Below are 17,611 nucleotides of genomic sequence, written 5' to 3' on the forward strand. Positions count from 1 at the left end.
CGTAAGTACACCAAAATACATAACAATATTCACGAAATACCATGGATAAGTTCCCAAAACTAGAAGCAACATAATGCCTATCCAGAGTAGCAAGGATATTTTAACATGTTTGTATACACATATACATACTATGGAACTATACTATACACCAATCAAAAATTTAACCTGAAACCACAGGAAATTGTTACTCCTACTTCTAAAAACCACACCTGAAATCTTTGTGAAATAGCAATGGGACCGTTCAAGAACCAAGATCAATAATCATTAATCTCCAAAACTGTTACCATGGCCAAGTTCCTTAAGCAACATATTACTTCTCCCAGCCCCACTGGTCTGCTCTCATCTTCTAGAAGGCTGCTCTAGCCCAGCTGAATCATCAACCAAGTTACTAGTCCTTGGGCACAGCTCCTCCTGAGTGTTTTTATACTTGCTACTGCCTCTGCCTAGAAACTTCTTCCCCCAGATTTATCACTTGTCTATCCAAACATCCATTATTGAAGAGAAAAATAACTACTTATAAAAATCACTTAACTCACCCACTTACACTTTCATGTTTCCTTCATAGGACATCCTACCACTTGGTGTATTAAAATTTATTTGAATATTTATCACCTCTCTCTCTACTTATAGGTTCTATAGGGGTTACTACTTTGTTTCATTTCTATCCTTGCCCTGTGCCTGAAGTAGTCCTTAGTAAGGCAAGGCAATCAATTAATACTGAAGGATTACCCAGAGCAGTTAGATATTAAATGTGAATATAATAAAACTTGATCCTCAGCTTTAACTTAAATCACACCCCCCAAAAAGAGAGTTAAAAAAATTCATTGAACTTTATATGTTTCATATTTGCCATGATTCCACACTTCCTTCCTAGAGCTAAAATAAGAAGAAAAATGGAGAGTAAAGATTACAGCCAAGTGCCATGGTGCATGCCTATAATCCCAGTGCTCAGGAGGCTGAGGCAGAAGGAACAGGAGTTCAAAGTCAGCCTCAGAAATTTAGTGAGGCTCTGTGTCAAAATACAAAATAAAAAGGGCTGGGATGCAACTCAGTGGTTAAGCACCCTTGGGTTCAATCCCCAGTACCAAAAAAAAAAAAAAAAAAAAAATTACGGTGCTGGCATTTACTGATGATCTTTTAACAACTTTTTCTAACACAGTGAGTTCAAACACATCTAACAAGCCTTAAAATCAGATACAGAAACACTTGACACTTCAAACCATCACCACCCTTGACCTCACTGTAACCACCACTAAAGTACATACTATCTTGTTAAAATGTTAAGGAAAATTCTTCAATATGCAAAAGGATACAATTTTAAGAAAAAATGTTGAATTAAAAACTATAAAAGAAAGAACAAACTTTCATGCAGGAGTTGTGATAAACTTACTGAACATAAGAAACACACACACTGTTCACTTTGCCCGGTGCAGTGGCGCAGCCCTATAATCCCAGTGGCTCAGGAGGCTGAGGCAGGAGGATCACTAGTACAAAGCCAGCTTCAGCAAAAGCGAGGCCCTAAGCAACTCAGTGAGATCCTGTCTCTAAATAAAATACAAAATAGGGCTGGGAATGTGGCTCGGTCATCGAGTGCCCCTGAGTTCAATCCCCAGTACCAAACACACATACACACACACACACACACACACACACAGTTCACTTTTGAAGCCTGGAAAGTTAGTGGTATTACCATATTCACATTACAATATTTGAGGAGTTAAAACATTCTTCTGAATACCATTTGATAATAACTGTATGAAAATCAGCAACTAAAATTCCAAAATAACATTCTGCCACTGATTTTAAAAATAATTCCTAATTAAGAAAGCAAAATACAGACTCCTTTTCTAGCATTCTAAGCTACATTTTAAAAATCTTGATTTTCAATATGCATACACTATAAGCCCAAATCAGAAATGAACTAATTCTAAGATGTCACAAGCCAAGGAAGGCACTGTTTAAATGAAGCATTCAATGCAAAAAGGGAGGGCTGGGATTGGGGGGGATATGAAAGGATAATGTGAGGAAATAAATTCCAGAATCAAGTCCTACAATGCCATCTATATGACTATGAAGGGGTCAAAAAATAATGTTTCTTTATAATTTCTTCAGTACAATTTTAATTTCTAAGTTCAGTACTTTCATTCATCCTCATTACAGGCAGTCCCTAACTTAAGTGACTGTTCTCTAAAATTTTGCCTATTGGGTTTTTTCAATTTGAGAAATATTTTCAAATCAAAACCTTTGCTGGGTTTTGCCCAGCAAAACCAGGGTATACTCTATTATCCAAAAGCAGTCACTAGGGTTTGGGTCCCTGTACAAATCACCAGTGCTGCAGTGGGAGGAGCAGGAGTGGGGGACAGGAAGGGGAGGATGAGACCCTGTCTCTGTTCCAAGGCAGCTTCCAAGAACAGCCACTCTCTGAAACAACTGCTATTGCTGCTTGCACGGACACTAGCTGGCTAGTCTTCCCGGGGTGCTTTCTGATAAATGGCAGAGGAAGCCTTCCTTCCCTCTGCTCATGTCAGCAGCACCCAGCTCTCCTGAGGATTTCCCTAAGGATAAAGGGGTTCTCAAATGGGGGCAATTTTGCCACTGAGATGACGTAGGTCAGGATTTAGAGACATTTGTGGTGGTCACATGGGAGGATCCATGGAGTGAAAGCTACTGCCCCGAGTGAGCAGAGGCTGCTAAACATCCTACAATGCACAGGGTGGTTCCACAACAAACTGTCCATCCCAAAATGCCCAAGTGCCCAGGTTGAGAAACCCTCTTGCAAAGGTTTATATTTGGTTACAACAAATAATCAGGCAAGGAGGAAGAAGAGGCTGGAATAAAGATGTAACCAGAAGAGCATGAAAGTCAACAACAAAAGGAACAGATTTCCTAGACCCATCCTGCTTTTCGAGATGGTTACTTCATACGAGGAACCCATCTGAGCTAAGAATATGGAAAGAAGGTCCCTTTATACAGAATTACCAAGGAAATGAAAAAGAGCTTTTTTCAAAAGTCGAAAAAACTGACCGTAGAACGATAATCTTTCAACAAAACAGGATATTGAATTATTGCTTCAAAAGCCGACAACGTGACCTTGATAAATTCTTCTGATGCTGTTAGCCCTAGGAACACATTTAATCATTATTAGTAAAGGTGTTTACTTTCTAAATCTCAATATCGAAATGCCTCAAACATTGTCTGTTGCATGGTCTACTCACCTATGGCTCCATCTATGTTAGTTTCTCCCGAGTCGATTGATTTAATATGACTCTGAAAAATAGAAAATAAAAATATTTAATAAATGTAGATTTAAAAATAACTTTGAAAAAAAATTTAGGTAGTTAATATTCCTCCCAAAACTGTATCTACCATTTTTAATGAAACAACTCTTAAAAAACATTAAATGCACTCTACATATTATGAACACTATAATCATAGTTTTAAAACATGACTTTAATACTAAAAGTTATAAACTATATTTTTTTAAAGAAATTTTTTAGTTGAAGATGGACACAATACCTTTATTTATTTTATGTGGTGCTGAGGATTTAACCTAGTGCCTCAGATGTACTGGGCAAATGCTCTACCACTGAGCTTCAACCCCAGCCCATAATTATTTTTAAATATACAAATCATCATCAATGAGATTTAATGCTGGAATACATTCATTAGCAACTGAAAAGGTAAGAATGATCCAACTGATCCATAATAATTTCCAGCAACATGCCACACTTACTCTCAGTACCTGGGATATTAGTAAGAATGACACCCCACTCCTTGCAAGAGCTCTTCCAGCCCACCTGCCTGGTTCTCCCCCACTCTCCCAACTGATATCATTCATGTTTTTAAACATTTTGCTGCATATTCACATATCCCTAAATAATGTATTGTTAGTTTGGGCATTTAATCAAACTGCATCTCTTTCATACAAATGGAAAAGTATGTAGCCATTAAAATGCTCAGAAAAAGAATATATTTTTTAAAAATATGGATAAGTATTGAAATACTTATGTTAAATTCAAATAGTAGAATAGAAACCCATACATACATACACACACACACACACACACACACAAACTGTGTGTATATACACAGTCTCAATCACATATGTCATAGGTATAATTTCTTCTATAAACAAATGCATACATATGAATAAAATATTAAGGAAACAACATATTAACAGTGGTTATTTCTGGGTGTGGAGTTGTGATTTTATTTTTTTCATATTTCACTATAATTTTCCACATTTTCTCTAACAAGGCTGCACTTTATATTTTAAATGAATAAGCATAAATTACTCTTAAAACAAGAAAAAAAAATCTTAAAGGCGTATTTACTTTCCAGGTTATAAAGAAAATCACAATCTAGGAAATGAAAACTGAAAATTCCAGATATTCTGAATTCTCTTTTTCTATCTATGAATAAACAAAGAAAAAACAGACTAAAATATAAATTTTAAAAGGGCGATAATTATAAGCTTTTCATAATAATAATCTGGCTAAAACAGTTTCAAGAAATTCCAAAATGGGACATTACTTTTGTAAATAAATATGAATTTGATGCTAAAGAAAATATTTGGAGGTACCTTTGGCTACAATAAACCTACTTAATGGTCTAAGTCTTACTGCAGATGACAGGCACATAGCATTGTCAATGCCATGATCCTTCTCATGCAATTACTTTGAAAGAATATGTAGATAATATACAGATGCTAGGGACATGAACATTCATTTTCCAGAAGATGATCACAGAAAGGACAGGCATCAGTTTCTTTCAGAGCCTGAGATGGGAGGTGTGCTGCCACTTTTCCTTTTCTGTACTCTTGGGATTTTCTAAGCTCACGTTTCTTTTTCTTTTTTCAGTGTCAGTGAGGGTTATCAACATGATGATATTATGGGTTTCTTATAACTTCTTTATACTTCCCCTATTTAATTAAAAGTATTCCTACTGGATATTTCATTAATTTACCAATTTTAATGTTTTTTAATATACTTCTTCATTCTTAGTGTAACAGAACATAATGAGGTAAGAGAATGGGTTAGGAGGCATTGGAGATTCAAGGAGAGAAGATATGAACAGTCATCAAGGTGAGTGTCAAAGTATATAAACTAAGAAAATAAACTAGATGTACAAGTCTGAGGGAGAGCTCAATTAAGACAAACAGTCATGTATTCAGGGTGAGAACAGTGTAAGCAGTATTATCTCTTTTAAAAATATAAGAGGGCTGAAGCTGTGGCTCAGTGGTAGAGTGCTTGCCTGGGTTCGAACCTCAGCACCACATAAAAATAAATAAATAAATAAAGGTGTGTGTCCATCTACAACTAAAAAAATTTAAAACAAAATAAAATAAAAAAATAAAAATAAAAGAGTGCTCCATCTCTGCTTTACCTACAACAGAAGCCAAAAGCTACCAAACTAACATTCACAGATAATAAAAAATCTACAGAGGTCACAAAGTGTGTCCTTTTTTGATAGAAATACATAATTAACACATTATGTACTTTTATAAACTGATAAGGCCAGAACTGAAGAAAATACAACAAAATCCTATTCTTTAGCTCGTTAATCAAGCGTGTTTTCAAAAGAACCAAGAAATGCAATGAACATTAGGTTAATATACATGGTGAGTTCCCTATTTTCTGTCATTATCTCCCATTTCCAAGCCCAGTTCAACGGAGGCCCAAAACGAGTATGGTATACACACTCCTCCCAGCAGCTCACCAAAGATCTGACTACTAAAACTTGAAGAAGCCAGTTATGATGACTGTTCACTTCTACCAATAAGAAGTGAAAACAGCAATTAACAGCTAAGTAGTTCTCTTTAGCCGAGAGTCTTTGAAAGTTGATATTGGTTTAAGAGAACCCTCCTAAACCATTTCGAAACAGTAGTCTATCTAAAATATAAGAAGACCAAAACCTTGTTTCACTTGAAGGGGGGGGCAGTCTACAAAATGCAAATTTCTATAGTCATATTTCCATATACTAGTATAGAATTTTTCTGCCAAAAAAAATGAAAATAAAACAAAACCCAAAGATAAATGCCTTCAGGTCAAACAGGCAATCTGTGCTCTGGTGCCTTTATGCAAACCGAACCCAGTGTGGGAAGCACAATTCCAATGCCCTCTCTATCTTGCTCCTTACGACCCTTGAAACAGTGGACATCACATGGACATCGATGGCTCGTTCCACGCCCACCTCATGCAGGCCAGCATCTCCTGCAGAGCTGCTTCAATGGAAGCAGCTTGGCAACACCTTGTTGCTGTTGGACACAGCTCTTAAGGTACACTGCAAATGAAGACCTCAAATTAAGGCACATTTTTAAAATATAAAATGATAACATACCTGCTAGATGGTAACTACCACTTTTATTTTTAAAAATATTAAAAATATTTTTTGTCTCCAGATAGACTAATAAGGCCTTCAAAGTACAATGCTATGGATGCAAACATGAATGGACTACCTCCTCTTGTCACCAGCCCCAAAGAAACACTGTGATCTGGAAAGCTTCAAGCCACTGGGCTGAGTACTGGGTTACAAAACATTCACAGTTGTATAACCTTCCCATGCCCCATTCCCAATTTTAAGATATGTTTAGGAATTCTTTGCTTAATCAAAATTATAAAAGATATTATTTTAAGGCAGAAAACTCCAGAGGTTTTACTTCTAGTAGGGTGTCTGATGAGTTGCCCTGTCTTATGACATGGATAGGGCATTATCACCTGAGTAACAGTTTTGATGACTTCTTGAAAAGATTATGAATTAAGTCACAGAAGCAATGTCCAACTCTCAAGAGTTCATAATAAGTTCACAAGAAGTGTAAGAAAAAATAAATCCAGGTCGTGAATTTCCATCAATAACTTACTCTCTGTAGTAGTATTTCATCAATGCCATCAACACTGAGTATAAGAAAGGTGAAAATACAGGGAAAGCTAACAAGATACAATAAGAAAAACAATTTTAAAAAATTCTGGAACTAGCCAAGATTCAAACAAGGAAAATGACCTGAACAGAGCCAAAAGACCCATCTCCATCTCCATTTCATTTCCCTAAATTCCCTTTATTTGGGTGAGATTACAATGGGAGGGGGAGGGAATAGTGCTAAAATTTTCTCAAAATCACGATGAGATGTTTGAACAAGGAAAGTTATTTTCCATGTTCTAAATGTGAGTACTAAGACGACCCTACAGAATACTCAAGAGTACTCCCACACCTCCCTTCCTCAAGGTGGCCAACTCCCTTTTCTTTGGACATGGTATTGCAAGGAACAGGTATAATACCTGAAAGCCTATAAAGACTTTTAGGTTAGACACTTGTTAATTCCTTGAGAACGTTCTGTGGGCAGAAAAAAAAACTAAAGGAAGAAGAAAGAACACAGGATAATTGTACCTGAAAAAACATGATGCCAAAATAAGCTACAAAGAATAAAACTACTCTTGACAGTGATGTGCTGGTGCAACAGGATTATAAATACTTAGAATTATAATCGTGCTAATATGGTACCCATATTCTACTTAAGAAGAGCCAATAAAAAGCAAATTAAAGAGAGTGGTCTACAGATGACAACTGTAATTAATAATTTGTAAATTCATCAGTGAACTACCAAAACCACATACTTTGTAGAATTTGGGCTTCAAGGGACTACAATGATAAAGATTTGAAATTGAACACAAAAGGACCTCTACTGCATTGCCAGAACCCTCTGTTTCCTGTCAGTAATCTCCATTCAACACTTGTATTTAAAAACATCACCCCCTCCCCCCGCACCTGCAAGGTAGGCGGACCTGCGACCCACCGGCAGCTCAGCCCCAGCAACCTGCGGAGTGCCAGAGCTGCCCCACGCGCCTGCAGGGTAGGCGGATCTGAGACCCACCAGCAGAACAGATCACCCCAATTGGAGGAGGAGCACAGCCACTACCCGCCCTGCAAGGGAGATTTTTCAACGATACAAGAGCAATATAAATAAATAGAAGGAAAATTTCAAAAACACAACAGCTTCACCAAGCAGAAAGAAACGCGAGCAATATGAAAAGACAAGGAAAGAAAGGACCACAAGCAATGCAGGTCAACTCAACTCTAGAAGAGGTAATAGCTGCAACAGATGGAATGTCAGATAAAGAATTCAGGATATACATGCTTCAGATGATCTGCAGTCTCAAGGAAGACATGAGACAGCAAAATCAGACAATGAAACATCACTTTGACAATGAATTACATAAACAAATCCAAGAAGCAAAAGATCAATTACACAGGGAGATAGAGGTAATAAAAAACAAATAGAAATCCTAGAAATGCAGGAAGCAATAAACCAACTTAAAAACTCAATTGAGAATACTACCAGCAGAGTAGAACACTTAGAAGATAGAATATCAGACAATGAAGACAAAGTATTTCAACTTGAAAAGAACATAGACAGCTCAGCAAGACTGTTAAGAAACCATGAGCAGAACATCGAAGAAATATGGGATAACATAAAGAGACCAAACTTAAGAGTCATTGGGATACAGGAAGGCATAGAGGTCCAAACCAAAGGAATAAACAATCTATTCAATGAAATAATACTAGAAAACTTCCCAGACTTGAAGAATGAGACAGAATCCCAAATCCTAGAAGCCTACAGGACGCCGAATGTGCAAAATCATAAGAGATCCACACCTAGACACATTATAATGAAGATGTCCAACATACAAAATAAGGAGAGAATTTTAAAAGCTACAAGAGAAAGGAAGCAGATTACATTTAGGGGTAAACCAATCAGGATAACAGCTGATCTTTCAACACAGACTCTGAAGGCTAGAAGATCCTGGAATAACATATTTCAAACACTGAAAGAAAATGGGTTCCAACCAAGAATCGTGTATCCAGCGAAATTAAGCTTCAGATTAGAAGATGAAATTAAAACCTTCCACGATAAACAAAAGTTAAAAGAATTCGCAGCTAAAAAACCATCTCTTCAAAAAATCCTTGGCAAAACATTACAGGAAGAGGAAATGGAAAATAACAATGAAAACCAACAGTGGGAGGTAGGACAGTAAAGGGGGGAAAATAATCAAAGAGGATAACAAATCAGGTTTAGTAACATTAATAAACAAATATGGCTGGAAGAACAAACCATATCTCAATAATAACCCTAAATGTTAATGGCTTAAACTCACCAATTAAGAGACACAGGCTAGTTGAATGGATCACAAAACAAGACCCAACAATATGTTGCCTGCAGGAGACGCATTTGATAGGAAAAGATATACATAGACTGAAGGTGAAAGATTGGGAAAAATCATATCACTCATATGGACCCCGGAAACAAGCAGGAATGTCCATACTCATATCAAATAAAATAGATTTCAAGCCAAAGTTAATCAAAAGGGATAAAGAGGGACACTACATACTACTCAAGGGAACCATACACCAACAAGACATAACAATCATAAATATATATGCCCCAAACAATGGTGCAGCTATGTTCATCAAGCAAACTCTTCTCAAGTTCAAGAGTCTAATAGACCACCATACAATAATCATGGGAGACTTCAACACACCTCTCTCACCACTGGACAGATCTTCCAAACAAAAGTTGAATAAGGAAACTATAGAAATCAATAACACAACTAACAACCTAGACTTAATTGACATATATAGAATATACCACCCAACACCAAGCAGTTACACTTTTTTCTCAGCAGCATATGGATCCTTCTCAAAAATAGATCACATATTATGTCACAGGGAAACTCTTAGACAATATAAAGGAGTAGAGATAATATCATGCATCTTATCTGATCATAATGGAATGAAACTGAAAATCAATGATAAAAGAAGGAAGGAAAAATCATGCATCACTTGGAGAATGAACAATAGGTTACTGAATGATCAATGGGTTTTAGAAGACATCAAGGAGGAAATCAAAAATTCTTAGAGTTAAATGAAAACAAAGACACAACATATGGGAATCTATGGGACACATTGAAAGCAGTTCTAAGAGGAAAATTCATTGCTTGGAGTTCATTCCTTAAAAAAGGAAAAAACCAACAAATAAATGATCTCATACTTCATCTCAAAATCCTAGAAAAAGAAGAGCAAAACAACAGCAAAAGAAGTAGAAGGCAAGAAATAATTAAAATCAGAGCTGAAATTAATGAAATGGAAACAAAAGAAACAATTGAAAAAATTGACAAAACTAAAAGTTGGTTCTTTCAAAAAATAAATAAAATCGACAGACCCTTAGCCATGCTAACGAAGAAAAGAAGAGAGAGAACTCAAATTACTAGCATACGGGATGAAAAAGGCAATATCACAACAGACACTTCAGAAATACAGAAGATAATCAGAAATTATTTTGAATCCTTATACTCCAATAAAATAGAAGATAGTGAAGGCATAGATAATTTTCTTAAGTCATATAATCTGCCCAGATTGAGGCAGGAGGATATAGACAACCTAAACAGACCAATATCAATTGAAGAAATAGAAGAAACTATCAAAAGATTACCATCTAAGAAAAGCCCAGGACTGGATGGGTATACAGCAGAGTTTTACAAAACCTTTAAAGAGGAACTAATACCAATACTTTTCAAGTTATTTCAGGAAATAGAAAAAGAGGGCGAACTTCCAAATTCATTCTATGAGGCCAACATCACCCTGATTCCTAAACCAGACAAAGATACTTCAAAGAAAGAAAACTACAGACCAATATCTCTAATGAACCTAGATGCAAAAATCCTCAATAAAATTCTGGTGAATTGGATACAAAAACACATCAAAAAAATTGTGCACCATGATCAAGTAGGATTCATCCCTGGGATGCAAGGCTTGTTCAATATACGGAAATCAATAAATGTTATTCACCACATCAATAGACTTAAAAATAAGAACCATATGATCATCTCGATAGATGCGGAAAAAGCATTCGACAAAGTACAGCATCCCTTTATGTTCAAAACTCTAGAAAAACCAGGGATAACAGGAACATACCTCAACATTGTAAAAGCAATCTATGCTAAGCCTCAGGCTAGCATCATTCTGAATGGAGAAAAATTGAAGGCATTCCCTCTAAAATCTGGAACAAGACAGGGATGCCCTCTCTCACGACTTCTGTTCAACATAGTTCTCGAAACACTGGCCAGAGCAATTAGACAGATGAAAGAAATTAAAGGCATAAAAATAGGAAAAGAAGAACTTAAATTATCACTATTTGCAGATGACATGATTATATACCTAGCAGACCCAAAAGGGTCTACAAAGAAACTATTAGAGCTAATAAATGAATTCAGCAAAGTGGCAGGATATAAAATCAACATGCATAAATCAAAGGCATTCATGTATATCAGCGAAAAATCCTCTGAAATGGAAATGAGGACAACCACTCCATTCACAATATCCTCAAAAATAATAAAATACTTGGGAATCAACCTAACAAAAGAGGTGAAAGACTTATACAATGAAAACTACAGAACCCTAAAGAGAGAAATTGAAGATCTTAGAAGATGGAAAAATATACCCTGTTCATGGATAGGCAGAACTAACATCATCAAAATGGCGATATTATCAAAAGTTCTCTATAGGTTTAATGCAATGCCAATCTAAATCCCAACAGCATTTCTTGTAGAAATAGAGAAAGCAATCATGAAATTCATATGGAAAAATAAAAGACCCAGAATAGCAAAAACAATGCTAAGCAGGAAGTGTGAATCAGGTGGTATAGCAATACCAGACTTCAAACTATACTACAGAGCAATAGTAACAAAAACAGCATGGTACTGGTACCAAAACAGGCGGGTGGACCAATGGTACAGAATAGAGGACACAGAAACCAACCCACAAAACTACAACTTTCTTATATTTGATAAAGGGTCTAAAAGCATGCAATGGAGGAAGGACAGCATCTTCAACAAATGGTGCTGGGAAAACTGGAAATCCATATGCAACAAAATGAAACTGAATCCCTTTCTCTCGGCATGCACAAAAGTTAACTCAAAATGGATCAAGGAGCTTGATATCAAATCAGAGACACGGCATCTGATAGAAGAAAAAGTAGGTTATGACCTACATACTGTGGGGTCGGGCTCCAAATTCCTCAACAGGACACGCATAGCACAAGAGTTAACATCTAGAATCAACAAATGGGATCTACTCAAACTAAAAAGGTTTTTCTCAGCAAAAGAAACAATAAGAGAGGTAAATAGGGAGCCTACATCATGGGAACAAATCTTTACTCCTCACACTTCAGATAGAGCCCTAATATCCAGAGTATATAAAGAACTCAAAAAATTAGACAATAAGATAACAAATAACCCAATCAACAAATGGGCCAAGGACCTGAACAGACACTTCTCAGAGGAGGACATACAATCAATCAATAAGTACATGAAAAAATGCTCACCATAGCTAGCAGTCAGAGAAATGCAAATCAAAACCACCCTAAGATACCATCTCACCCCAGTAAGATTGGCAGCCATTAGGAAGTCAAACAACAACAAGTGCTGGAGAGGATGTGAGGAAAAGGGTACACTTGCACATTGTTGGTGGGACTGCAAATTGGTGCAGCCAATTTGGAAAGCAGTATGGAGATTTCTTGGAAAGCTGGGAATGGAACCACCATTTGACCCAGCTATTCCCCTTCTAGGTCTATTCCCTAAAGACCTAAAAAGAGCATGCTACAGGGACACTGCTACATCGATGTTCATAGCAGCACAATTCACAATAGCAAGATTGTGGAAGCAACCTAGATGCCGTTCAATAGACGAATGGATAAAAAAAAAAATGTGGCATTTATACACAATGGAGTATTACTCTGCATTAAAAAATGACAAAATCATAGAATTTGGAGGGAAATGGATGGCATTAGAGCAGATTATGCTAAGTGAAGCTAGCCAAGCCCTAATAAACAAATGCCAAATGTCTTCTTTGATATAAGGAGAATAACTAAGAACAGACTAGGGAAGAAGAGCACGAGAAGAAGAGTAACATTAAACAAGGATGAGAGGTGGGAGGGAAAGGGAGAGAGGAGGGAAATTGCATGGAAATGGAAGGAGACCCACAGGGTTATACAAAATTACATACAAGAGGAAGTGAGGGGAAAGGGAAAAATAATACAAGGGGGAGGAATGAATTACAGTAGAGGGGGTAGAGAGAGAAGAGGGGAGGGGAGGGGAGGGGAGGGGGGATAGTAGAGGATAGGAAAGGCAGCAGAATACAACAGACTTGAGTATGTCAATATGTAAATCAATGGAAGTGTAACTGATGTGAATGTGCAATCTGTATAGGGGGTAAAAATGGGAGTTCATAACCCACTTGAATCAAAGTGTGAAATATGATATATCAAGAACTATGTAATGTTTTGAACAACCAACAATTAAAAAAATAAAAATAAAAAAAAATAAAAACATCATACGTCACCATATGATGAACCTCTAGAAAATCATATTCTCACTTGTGGGTGGCAGTAATTTCTTTATTCCAAAATAACCATAAAGCTGAGATGCCTACTTCATTTTAACTAGATCCTTCTGTGGCATTTTGAAAATCTCAGTTCAGTTTATTACAAGTATCAAAGTCAGACTGGAGATGCTATCTGACAAGTACCTTGGCTTTTCCTTTGTGTACAGCTTTCTCATTTTATTCAACAATACACACTGTAACTACAATGGACAAGGGAAAAGATAACTCACAAACTATATCCTAAACAAAAAGATAGTACAATGATTTAGTTTTCATTTCTACCTATGTCATGACATCAAAATTAAAGAAAAAACTAAGCTGAGTTTAACTCATAGAAATGCCAACACAATTGGACAATGTAAGCCTACATGAATAACAATGAGTACATATTCTTAGCATTCCATGTTCACCATTTTATTTTAAATTTGTTCATGATGTTTAATACCAAAAATCAATGAAAGTATTTCTGAGGACTAACTTACCCTATTTGGGGTGATCTCTGAACAAAATACATTATCGGGAGTGAATGTATTTTTCTCCAAATGTCAAATTTTATTACAGTCAACAGATTAAAAATATAAAAAGGTCACTTCCCTTGAGACAAATAAATGCCACAAGAATTTTTAAATTACCTCATATTGACATCAAATTCCACAAACAGAAGGATAAGACATTTTGAATAAGAACATGAAAAACTTAAGTGCTACTCACAAGAATAGTTCCATAACTGAAAAGAAACTCTTCTGTTACAACTTGAGGTCGAAATACCTGTGTGTGATGAGAGTTTCCACAGATTAAATCCCGAAAACCATGAACAGATTTTGTTCAAGAAAAACACAAATAAAAATGGTTATTCTGAATTGATGTTTCTCAGCTTCAGTTTACAAAGAAGTGAGACAATTTATATTATCTTTTCCCTAAAATGATGGTACAGTACCTGAGAAGTGACGAGGTGAAGTACTACAGGCATCAGGGGGAGGCACATCTTCAGCTGTTTTGCTTGAACTGTGGATGGGTGTTTACGACCAGAGACATTAGCCAAGGCGTTGAGAATGTCACCTGTGAAGCATCCCAGAGCAGGCGCAGAGGTTAAAGGATCAGACGTGGAGGTGCCCATGGTCATTGCTTGATTACTAATTAATTTCCAAATAATGGGTCTAAATGGTATGAGCTGTGTTCTTTTTATTCACAGGTACTGAGTTTAGAAGACACCATGGCCACTGGGGACAGAATGCAATATTCTGCATAAAAGCTATCAGTTAACTCAATCTCTCATCTAGAATTAAAAATAGAATTTACAAATAATTATTACACACTGGTTTTAGAAAATCTTTTTGTATTTTCCAAAGTTCAACTATATTGCTTATTTCTCTTATAAACAGGAATAATTACTTTAAATTTTTACGTGAACAGATAGTGGATCATGACTTTTAAAAACCAAAGGATATATTGGAGCTGGGGATGTGGCTCAAGCGGTAGCGCGCTCGCCTGGCATGCGTGCGGCCCGGGTTCGATCCTCAGCACCACATACCAACAAAGATGTTGTGTCCGCCGAGAACTAGAAAATAAATATTAAAAATTCTTTCTCTCTCCTCTCTCACTCTTTCTTAAAAAAAAAAAAAAAAAAAACCAAAGGATATAGAATTAAAAAGAGATCAGTTCCCAAAACCTACCTGAACTCAGCTACCAACTGAAAAAAAAAAAAAAACCTCTCCTGATGTTTTAGTAAAGAGCAAAAAGTTATTATCAGTTGATCATGAAGATACTTTCATTATTTTAAAGTTCTGAATTTCTATTTCTTAAGTATACTTTATCATAACAGTTTGAAGAAAACTATATTTTAAACACTTTTGGTTAATAGCTACATCCGCTGGAAAAGCATGCAAAGGGATTTGAACTACACGTACATTTTCCTTATTTAAACTTCTTCAAATAAAAAAGTGATTTAATTGTAATAAACATTCTTTACAAATCACTATCAGATATTTTTACCTTAAGGATAGTTTTTCAAACCAAAGACATCTTCAAACATTGAACTTTAAACCAATACTGTCAAAATTCTTTAATATTAAATTTTGACATTTCAGTTTTTTAAATTCTATATATGTTCAAGTTCTTTTATCAATTTTAATTTATGCCTCTAATCTTTTTTTAGGGGTTGGGGGGGTAAGCAGGAATTCAACCCAAGAGCACTTTACCACTGAGTCACATCCCCAGCCCTTTTTTAATATTTTATTTAGAAACAATTCTCACTGAATTGCTTCGGGCCTTGCTAAATTGCTGAGGCTGGCTTTGAGTGATCCTCCTGCCTCAGCCTCCTGAGTAGATAGGACTATAGGCATGTGCCACTGTGCTCAGCTATGGCTCTAACCTTAAGAGAAAATTATTTTCTTCAGATTTAGGCAGGGATAACTTTTGAGAAGTTACCTGCAATAATCATAGAAGTCCAATTTTAAGCAATTAACATGTTTCCTTCTGTTTATTTCTAAAATTCCCAGATTACCTCAGATAACACCTCAATATAACATTTAGCCTGCTCACATCTCAAAAATATCACTAATGCCAAATAATTATAAAGACAGATAAATCTTGAAACTACATTTAAGGAGAGTGTCATTGCACTCTCCTGTAAAAACAGACAAGACAGTGCCTAAAAGCTAAGTCACAGAAAGGTAAGCAGCAAGAGGGCCTAAGGACAAGACTACAATTTACAGAGGATTGTTGGCAGTTCCTGCACGATGTGACGGATGAGAAGATCCAGGCATCTAGAGAGGTATTCACCACTGCCTTGCTGCTCCTTGCCTGGAGTGGTCTTTCTGCTGTCCCTCTCGATGTACATCACCAGCCTACAAATGGAAAAGGGCACAGATCACCACTCATAAGACAGTTACCAACATCTGTCCCAAAAAGCAGCCAAGGCAAGGGTTTCCAGAGGACCTGGTCCCAATCATGTGGACATTTAGATTCACCAATTTTTCAAGCAGAAAAATTCAATAGTGATAGTCAATTTCTGCCTTAGAAAGTTCAAAATGTTTATGCAGAAAGAACATCAGGCAACTTTGAATCTGTCTCCTAGGGTATTACAAAACAAAGCCCTGATTTGATTTGCCTTTGGTCAATGGAAGAAAACATTATTCTCCAGATGATAAATGAAAGGCACACAAAGATATCTCCACATAAGAGAGCTTTTTGTGTTCCAAAGATTCCAAGCATAACCACAAGTTGACCTGCACTTTTGGTGATCATCAGCATTAAATTTGATTGAATTCATATGAATTCCTATTCTTTTAGTAAACTGTATGCATAAATGTAAAAAAAAAAAAGGTTTCATTTTACACTGGGTTATATAGATAGCAGGTACTGTCTAAACATCTGGATTGTACATGTCTCTCTACTAGTTTTATAATATCTTTTAACCACAGCAAACCACATCAGTATCTGAATCAAATATTTCCAACTCAGAACTAGAAAACACAATGGACCATGTGTCAGACCGGGCCTGATGCAAACTTCAGTGGATCATTTCAGCTTTTATTCAGAAACAGAACTACATCTACGGGAATGGATCCCCTTTTCTGGTAGAAAACAAGCCACTGAACAAAGGAGGGGACTGGGCTTTTATAGGTTGTAGGTGATTTAGTGAGCATGTCAGTCTGGGCACTCAGGAATTTGAGTTTGGGGGCTGGGGGTCCATGGCCAGCACCTGGAGAAGAGTTATCTTAGAAGAGATCAGTGTTTCCTAGAGGCTATCACTTTAGGTTTGATGAAACAATTTCTTCCTGCCTGCATCCAGTATCTGAAAGGGATTTACCTTGAGAAAGATGAAACCTATCAATATCTGGCTTTTTTTTTCAGCCCATTTTCCCAGGCCTCACTATTTTGGCGCTTTTCATGTTCCATATCCAATAAATCATATTATGATTTAGATGTGGTACCCCCCCCAAAGCTCACATGTGAGACAATCCAAGAAGGTGTGGAGGAGAAATGATTGGATTATAGCCTTAGCCTAATCGGAGAGTTGGTCTCTGATGGGATTAACTGAAGTGGTAGGGTGTGGCTTTGGTATATATATTTGTATCTGGCAAGTGGAGTTGCTGTCTTTTGATCACATGACATGAGCTGCTTCCCTCCACCACCCTCTCCCACCATGATGCTCAGCCTCGCCTCCAGCCCTGAGAAA

The 17,611-nt window shown here is 36.6% G+C and overlaps 1 protein-coding gene across 1 annotated transcript in view; it reads right to left on the minus strand.

Annotated features, from left to right (window-relative positions):
• The window catches only part of Ulk4 (unc-51 like kinase 4), a 539,981-nt gene that overhangs the window by 350,416 nt on the left and 171,954 nt on the right, over nt 1-17,611 (minus strand). The window contains 5 exon segments of the mRNA XM_077795670.1: nt 3,025-3,119; nt 3,216-3,267; nt 14,143-14,199; nt 14,369-14,490; nt 16,144-16,277. Of these exon segments, the coding sequence (XP_077651796.1) occupies nt 3,025-3,119; nt 3,216-3,267; nt 14,143-14,199; nt 14,369-14,490; nt 16,144-16,277 (460 nt within the window).

Source organism: Urocitellus parryii, chromosome 3 (genome assembly GCF_045843805.1).
Source record: "Urocitellus parryii isolate mUroPar1 chromosome 3, mUroPar1.hap1, whole genome shotgun sequence".
Classification (NCBI taxonomy): domain Eukaryota; kingdom Metazoa; phylum Chordata; class Mammalia; order Rodentia; family Sciuridae; genus Urocitellus; species Urocitellus parryii.